Source organism: Sander lucioperca, chromosome 11 (genome assembly GCF_008315115.2).
Source record: "Sander lucioperca isolate FBNREF2018 chromosome 11, SLUC_FBN_1.2, whole genome shotgun sequence".
Taxonomy (NCBI): Eukaryota; Metazoa; Chordata; class Actinopteri; order Perciformes; family Percidae; genus Sander; species Sander lucioperca.
This window is the reverse complement of record NC_050183.1, coordinates 5,070,988-5,080,158: the sequence shown is the minus strand read 5'-3', so window position 1 is coordinate 5,080,158 and position 9,171 is coordinate 5,070,988. Positions and strand designations below refer to the sequence as shown.

Here is a 9,171-nt window from a genome sequence, read left to right as displayed (position 1 = left end):
ATCTCAAGACACTTTACAGATAGAGTAGGTCTAGACCACACTATAATTTACAAAGACCCAACAATTCCACCAAGAGCAAGCATTTAGTGCAACAGTGGCGAGGAAAACCTCCTTTTAGGCAGAAACCTCGGACAAACCCAGGCTCTTGGTAGGCCGGCATGTGCCGGTGCTGGTTGGGACACAGAAACATTGATACAGATATACAGATATAGAGAAATATGATTCACAATCATTATAGCAGTTGGTATGATGAACAGTGGCAATTATAAAAATAATAGATCTATGACTAGAAATAATAGTTGTATCAGTTCAGGGCGTAGCAGGGCATAGCAGGGCCACGGCGGCAGCTCCAACCATGATTAAGGTGCCACTCCAATCCAAGGAAAACTGCGAGGAGAGAAAACAAGGACTCCGGGGAATAAGCCCCCCGGAGCTAAGTTAGTAACAAGCATTACTGGGACATGAATGCACACAGATGGAAAGAGAGGGGAGAGAGGAGCTCAGTGTGTCAAAGGAAGTCCCCCGGCAGTCTAAAACTATAACAGCATAACTAAGAGCTGGTCTAAGGCAAACCTGAGCCAGCTCTATAAGGGTTGGTAGATGAATCTGACGACTATGAAGAGAAGCAGAGAAGAGAAGGGGTGCTGTGTCTCTGCAGATATACACCCTCCCCTGCTGGTCTAGGCGAACGCTGCAACTCCTTACTCCTTAACTATAAGCTTTATCAAAGAGGAGAGTTTTAAGTTTACTCTTAAATGTTGAAACGTGGTGTCTGCCTCCTGAAACCAGACTGGGAGCTGGTTCCACAAGAGAGGAGCCTGATAGGTAAAGGCTCTGGCGAAGCCGCATACATGCGTATCAATGATGTCATCGTCACACCCCTCGACCTCTAGCCTTCGACCTCTTATCCTGCGACAACATCTCATAACAACAACAACAATTCACTATCAGTCCACACAAATGATTCTGGTTTCCTTGCACTAGCCATTTTCGTCGTCTTCTTGTTGTGTTTGCTTTCTTCTTCTACTGTCTGTTTGTATACAGCGTGCAAGCTTTATGCGCATGCTCCGCCTCTTTTCCGTTTTTGGTGAATTTCTGTAGCAGAAACAGCGCCACCTATAGGCCTGGAATATGAAGTAGCGTGTTGAGTCATTTACAAATGGATCCGTTTGGACGCAACTATTCTTGAAATGATGCCAGGGAAGACTGGGAAAAAAGATTGTTTTAGTACGTGTGGACGTGGCTTTAGAGACTCAAGTAACACAAGTAACTGCATTCTGGGAGCGCAGTGCTCTAGTGGGACAATAAGGTACCATGAGCTCTTTAAGATATGCTGGTAGGCACCAGCATTAAGAGCTTTGTAGGTCAGGAGAAGGATTTTAAATGTAATCCTGGATTTTATAGGAAGCCAATGCAGAGAAGCTGATACAGGAGAAATATAATCTCTTTTCTTAATTCTTGTCAGTACACATGCTGCAGCATTCTGGTTCAGCTGGAGAGTCAAGGGACTTGTTTGAGCAGTGTATTTATCATCAATTACTTTTTCTTTTTTTTTACCACAAATGTACTCACCAGTTTTCTAGAGTAATATTAGGGCTTTCCCCTTAAGTTCAGTACAATATATTTAAGTGTCTTAAAGCATATGGGCTACATTGGTGACATCACTGAGCCATGAGGGTTACTACATGGTCTGGATTGGTGAACAAAAACAGTATTCTGAAGCTTTGCTTACATTAGTGCAAAGGAGAATGATATTCAATATGTAGTGGTATGGTTTTGTAGCAAAGTGCTGTATGTGTAATCAGATTGACAGTCAGTAACGTGTCCACATAGCTGGGGATTAAATGTAAAGGAAATACTCTCTTTACTTCTTCCTGTTCATGCATCATTGAACAAGGCATCTCAACTACTGCTGTAGCACTGAATATGACAGACTGTAGTGTGTGGTAATGTCTTTCTAAAAAGCATATTGGATTTTCTTAATGTATTTACAAGGTAACAAACTTTTATAATGCTAAGCTACCTATGATTATTTATTACATTGGCCAATATATTGGCCAAATTTAAAAGTCATCATTTGGTTAAAAAATATTGTGACGACTTGCCAATTCACATTCTTCTGACATGACAACCTACACTGAAACCTGTCAATATTTACTCCATGTCCCTGGCATTCTAATTCTCTATACAAGTTTATATTAATTTTAAATGAGAATTGAAATGCATTTTTTTAAACAACGTTTTGGTGGGAGTACTATTAACATCCTCGCGGTGTACGCTACCTGGATGAAGTTAGTACCTTGTGGGCCTCCGTACAGAAGTAATTAGGCTAACGTGATTTGTTTACAGCTCAAAGTCTAACTGGTCCGACTCTACAGTCTATGGTCCGACTTCATTGCGTTTAAACTTCCTTCTGCTTCAGAAATGTTCTGGTTTCATCTGTTTTTGTCATCGATCCTGGTGTGCCGGGCTACAGTGTGTCCGTGTGAGAGACCGGAGCTTTGTCAACAGATCCGCGAGGAGAGAGACTTTGAGGTAACGTTAGTTAAAAACGTCAGCTTGTTAAAAAGACGACAAAGCGACATAAGTCACCCAACGTGTTGTTTAACCTCCACCTGCAGCATATTACTGATATAAGTATTTCAACATGTTCATCGCTTTAATGCTGCCGGTAATCAGCAAGTTAGGGATTATCATTGTTAACGGAAAACAGGGTCATTATTGCAAAGTAGCCTAATACTTACTTGACAGGTGAATTTCAAGAATAGAACTGAAAATGTGGGATCTATTCACGTTAAAACTCCACTGAACACGTAGTATTAAAGTAGTTTACTTTGATGTAGCATATGGCTATTTAAATTATTTTTTACAGGATAATTCAAACTTGCAAACTTCCACCAATTTCTAACATCCATACCTCCTATAATAGTTACAGAGCAGACTGAAAGAGGAAATATAAATGAAACATTTAGCTGTAAATGGAGTTTCTGCAGGGTGCTATTTTACAATTATATCACAAACCTCTTACATATTGTCCATGACTTATAACATTGGATCTTATAATGGAAGTCTATAACATGTTATGCTTTGGATAGTGAGCAATGGATTAAACGGGCATCTTCACCTACAAAATCACCAAGACCTTGAATTCATCGCAGCCTATGCATACATAAACTAATTGAAAAATGAAAAATGTGAGCTCTAGTTTTTGTTGTAGGAACTGACTAAATAAAACATCCAAAGCCATTTCATGACAAAGGACTTTAAAAGTTACAGGAAAAAGGAGATAGGCCTACAGTAGCACTATGAACGTTCGATGTAACCAAAAACTAACGTTCCCCTAAACGTTAAGAAACCATAACCTTCAGGGAACGTTCCCGCAACCAAAAACGTTAACCATAAATTGTTAGCTGGGATATATGTATGTATGGGCTGCATGGCAATAAGTAAAATTTGCTGAACGTTTCTACTGTAACTTTCAAATTGGGTCTGCTGTTCCTCTTTTTATCCATGCAGCCTTGTCTGTGTTTGTTTTATGATCATGTGATATTTGACAAGGTTCCCTTTTTTGGGCACATTTGGCCTCTTGGACTTGAGACTCATGTTGCCTTAATTCTCACATATCATAGTGGTAATTTAAAGACCTCTTTTTTAGCTGTACAATCATTCATCTTTAATATGTTATACTTGACAAATACTTGTAATAGACCCTTCTCACAGGAGACAATTTAATTTGACAAACACACTGTCACTCACTGGTATGGCTTACTGGCACTCTTACATGGAGCTTTGAAGCAACAAAATCCTTTTTCAGGAAGTATGTGGTATTGCTGTTTGTTTTGTAACATTATTTTTCACATAAGTAAAGTGAAACATCAATCAATTTTCTTCACAGGGTAAATGCCCAGACATCTTCTTTATGCTGCTATTCTAACAAAAAAGTAAATTGTATTGTATAGTATTTTGATCATGGGTTTTTTTTCACCATGGAACCCTGTTTCCAAATGCTGGGTCAGCTTTTCGTCAGCATTCGTGTCTGTAGTAACCTAAGAATAATGGCACAGGGTGGCAATGATGAATTGATTAGAACAATACTGACCTAACTCTGGTGAAAGGGATGTGATTAGGCTAGATGTAAAATCAGTCTATTTCTGTTTCATATTCAGATTTCATATGCCATCAGTAAAAAAGATGACAGTGATGTCAGTCACCAGAGAATTAATCAAAGCCATTTTCAACCATCAACTAATTATTTTAGCCCACTGTCAAGTACCAAGCATCCCTTGCATTTCACTTGTAATACTGTCAGGCATTGTCAGGCTATAGCATTAAGAAATCAGTTTGGGTAGCCTCTGGTAACTTGTCATGGACATTTTACATATTTGACTCATTAAAAAATAATCAATAAATGAGCTGATCATGAAAATAATGGCTAACTGCAGTCACTCTCTTCAGTCCTGCTTTGTTTCTAACACTTTTCAGGATGTAAGTTATTGTAGTAGGATAAAGAGAAATTAGACTGAAAAAAACTGTCTCTTACATATTTCCTTTTTGGGGGATTTATTAATAAATTAACAAATTTATGAAATTAATTGGGACATTAACAGAGTATGAAGAGGAGCAGTTACCCTTACAGTCATATGTCTGTGTGGTCTCTGTGTTTTTAGGTGTTTGTGTTTGATGTGGGTGGAAAGACATGGAAGTCTTACAACTGGAGCATGGTGACGACAGTGGCAACGTTTGGAAAATATGATGCTGAGCTCATGTGTTACGCTCACTCAAAAGGAGCACGAGTTGTACTTAAAGGTAGGATAACTTTCTTCACTATGGAATGAAATGATTTGTAGGCCCCATTCTGACCTGGTTTTAAAAATGGATCTGAGTGATTGGATCACAAGTGGACAGCTCTAGGTACGTGTGTTCCCACCTGTCTGTCCTCTAAATTATGTCCATCTCCCTTTTTTGCTTGTTGGTGGGAAAAGGTGATGTTCACCTCTCCTACGTTGTGCAGCAATATAACAGGACGGCGTGGATAACAGAGAAGGTCAACTTGGCCAAGAGTCAATTTATGGATGGGATCAACATAGACATCGAACAAGCGGTAGACGAAGGCTCGCCAGAGTATTATGCTTTGACAGACCTGGTCAAAGAGACCACTGAGACCTTCCACAGGGAGATCCCAGGTTCCCAGGTAAACACAATGTTTTGACAAGGTTCTCAAGAAAATAAATGAATGACCTGGTCTCAGTGTTATATTTATCTTATCCCGATCTCAAGGTCTCATTTGACGTTGCCTGGTCACCAAATTGTATTGACAAGCGCTGCTATGATTACGCTACCATCGCTGAATCCTGCGACCTGCTGTTTGTGATGTCCTATGATGAACAGAGCCAGATCATGGGGGACTGTATTGCCATGGCAAATGCCCCACTCACTCAAACACTGAATGGTTTGTTGCTCAGTTGTTTAGTAAAGAATGAGAATAAATCAGCTCGTCAATGCAGAAATACTCATCACCACTATATGAAATGCCTGTTACCTTTCTCTTAAGGTTATGCCCAGTTTTTGAGTCTGAAGATCGATCCAAAGAAGCTAGTGATGGGAGTGCCATGGTACGGCTATGACTACCCATGCCTCAACTTTTCCCAGGTAAGATATATTGATTTAAAAGATATACAGTCCAAATGTTGATTGTTGAGTGTTTTTTAAGCCTGGTAATCAATCATTTTAGCCATGGTCCTTAGAGAATGAATAACACTGACATTGGTGATTCCCAGACTTTTCCTTAAGTGCCACAAGCAGGTTGAGACTTGTGGTTTTACGTGAAATATCTTAACTATTAGATGGAGTGCAGTGAGATTTGGCACAAACTTTCATGTTTCATGATATTAACAAGTATGGTGATCCTTTTAACTTTTTATCTAGCACCACCTTTTGGTCAAAAATTCCATCTGTCCAATACTACTAATGACATTCCCTTCAGCCTCATGTTGGCATTGTCATTGTGAGCATGTTAGCATCATTGATGTAGTTAGCATTTAGTTCACAGCATGTCTGTGCAGCCTCACAGTTCCCCTAGCATACGTAGCTGTAGAGTCTAGTCTTGTTCTTATTGTCAACAAATCCCATAAAAAGACTGAAACTAACAATTAATTGATTCTAATAATAAGAATTGCCTGTGTAGCCAAACATCAATGTTGCACTGGGTGACATGTTCTTTTATTACCATGAATGGTTTATTTTGAGTCAATGCCACATTTACCATACTGCTGCTGTAACAACCCGCTGGAGCAATAACAAAATACTTCCAGATGATGCATTATTTACCACTGTTTTTGTAATGTACAGTTCCCAGTCAATGCCTTTAGTTAGTAGAAACAAATGGCTGAGAGTTAGAGACAGGGTAGGGAAGTCAGAAAGTATTGAGAGACAGACTAAGGCAGTGTGTTGGTACTTTTATGGGATTTATTGTCAATAACGAAAAAAAATAACACCAGCCTTATGGTTTAATGCATAATGTAAAGCACTTTAAATTGCCTTTGTGTATGAAATACAGTATGATATACAAAAGCTTTTCCCCGTGATTCATGATCTTTCTTAAGGTTGTTTTTTTAACATCCCGGGAAATGTTGAAGGCAAACATGCTACTGCTATAATTTATTTACACATTACAATTGTGGCAGTATATCGTAAGTTGTTAAGTCTGAAATGTAATGTAATGTAAAGATCTTTTCCCATTACAGGAGGGAGTATGTTTTATAATCGAAGTTCCTTTCCGTGGAGCCCCCTGCAGTGATGCAGCTGGAACACAGAAAACATACAAGTGGATCATGAAGCAGGTCAATAGCTCATTGTCCGGCAGGCTCTGGGACGACAAGCAGCAAGCTCCTTACTTCAATTACAAGGTATGTTATCTTTATTATATTGTTTAAGTCTTGATTTTGCTTTAATTTGCTAACTGTGTTTGGGTTAGATGTTTTATTGGTTAGCAAAGTGGGCGCCTATTTCATGGATTATTTGTCTCTTGCCAAGTTTGAGCTTGACTGACTTCACCTCTTCTAGTCCTAATAAATTAAGACTTGACAAATCAGGCAGGCATTTCAGGCAAAGTTTATCCAGAGTCCCGGCATCCACCCAAGCTACCACAGTGTCAGTTCCCAAACAAAACAAATCATCCCTTCGAAAAAGCCATAAAACATTCCTGCTGAATGCCTTCTTGTTGGCTTTTGAAGTCTTCTCACATTACACCGAGATGTGAACTGTGTCATCACTTCCCATTTTGTTGTCTATCTATTCATGAGTATTAAAAGTTGATCAATCAATTTAGCACAGACAATTTAGACAATTAAGGCCCTTAAAAATGATTTGTCTTTAACGCCATTTTCTTTCATGACTGTTTATGACATACTATACTATGACTTTTTTTTAAATACTATACTATGACTTTTTTGATATACTATACTGTGACTTTTTGATGACATACTATACTATGACTTTTTTCATGACTTTTTTGTGACATACTGTACCATGACTTTTTTTCATAGTCTTTTGTGACTTACTATGCTATGACTTTTTTTGACATGCTAGCCTATACTATGACTTTTTTTCATGACTTTTTTATGAAATACTTTTGTGACTTTTTCATGGCATACTATACTATGACTTTTTCATGACTTTTTTTATGAAACACTACATATGATTTTCTCATAACATTTTGTGACATACTATTATGACTTTTTTATGACTTACAATATTATGACTTTTTTGACATACTATACTATGACTTTTTGACATACTATGACTTTTTATCAAAATTTTCGACATACTATACTATGACTTATTTTTCAAAACTTTAGACATACTATGACTTTTTCATGACTTCTTTGTGACATACTATACATTTTTATGACATACTATACTATGACTTTTTTCGACATAACTGTACTTTGTGGATTCAAACCCTGTACCTTCTTGCTGTGAGTCAACAGTGTTAACCATTGACATGACTTTTTTTCAAAATTTTCGACATATCGTATCATGACTTTTTTATAACATTTTTCAACATCCTATACTATGACTACTATACTGACTTTTTTTCAAAATATTCGACATACTATACCATGACATTTTTTGACATACTATACTATGACATTTTTTTCAAAATTTTCAACATAGTATGACGTTTTTGTGACATAATATACTTTGTGGATTCAAACCCTGTACCTTCTTGCTGTGAGGCAACAGAGCTAACCATTGGGCCACCGTGCTGCTTTCCTATACCATGAATTATTTTTGACATACTATGACATTTTTTCACATTTGTCGACGTACTATACTATGACTTTTTTATGACTTTTTTTCGACACACTATACTATGACTTCTTTCGACATACTATACTATAACTTTTTTTTTCAACATTTTCGACATACTATACTATGACTTTTTTCAACCTACTATACAGACTTTTTTTTCAAAATATTCAACATACGTGGATTTGAACCCTGTACCTTCTTGCTGTGAAGCAACAGTGCTAACCATTGGGCCACCATGCTGCTTTCCTGTGCCATGAATTCTTTTGGACATACTATGACATTTGTCGACATACTATACTATGACTTTTTTATGACTTTTTTCGACATTCTATACTATGACTTTTTTCAACATACTATACTATGACTTCTTTCGACATTCTATACTATGACTTTTTTTCGACACACTATACAATGACTTCTTTCGACATTCTATACTATGACTTTTTTTCAACAAACTATACCATGACATTTTTCGACGTACTATATACTATACTACGACTTCTTTTTCAAAACTTTCGACATACTATACTATGACTTTTTTTCAAAATTTTCGAAATACTATACTACGACTTCTTTTTCAAAACTTTCGACATACTATACTATGACTTTTTTTCAAAATTTTCGACATACTATACTATGACTTTTTTTCGACATGCTATACTATGACTTTTTTTTCAAGATTTTCGACATACTATACTATGACTTTTTTCAAATTTGTCGACATATATGACATGACTTTTTTCAACATACTATACTATGACTTCTTTCGACATTCTATACTATGACTTTTTTTCGACACACTATACAATGACTTCTTTCGACATTCTATACTATGACTTTTTTTCAACAAACTATACC

General features: G+C 37.1%; 1 protein-coding gene across 1 annotated transcript in view; it reads left to right on the top strand.

Annotated features, from left to right (window-relative positions):
- Positions 1–2,333: 2,333 nt before the first annotated feature.
- Positions 2,334–9,171, top strand: part of ctbs (chitobiase, di-N-acetyl-) — a 27,302-nt gene continuing 20,464 nt past the window's right edge. Inside the window, exons 1-6 of the mRNA XM_031307209.2 lie at positions 2,334–2,535; positions 4,668–4,806; positions 4,983–5,191; positions 5,278–5,449; positions 5,552–5,649; positions 6,744–6,905. Coding sequence (XP_031163069.1) covers positions 2,425–2,535; positions 4,668–4,806; positions 4,983–5,191; positions 5,278–5,449; positions 5,552–5,649; positions 6,744–6,905 — 891 coding nt within the window. The 5' untranslated portion in view covers positions 2,334–2,424. The remainder of the gene's footprint in view (positions 2,536–4,667; positions 4,807–4,982; positions 5,192–5,277; positions 5,450–5,551; positions 5,650–6,743; positions 6,906–9,171) is intronic.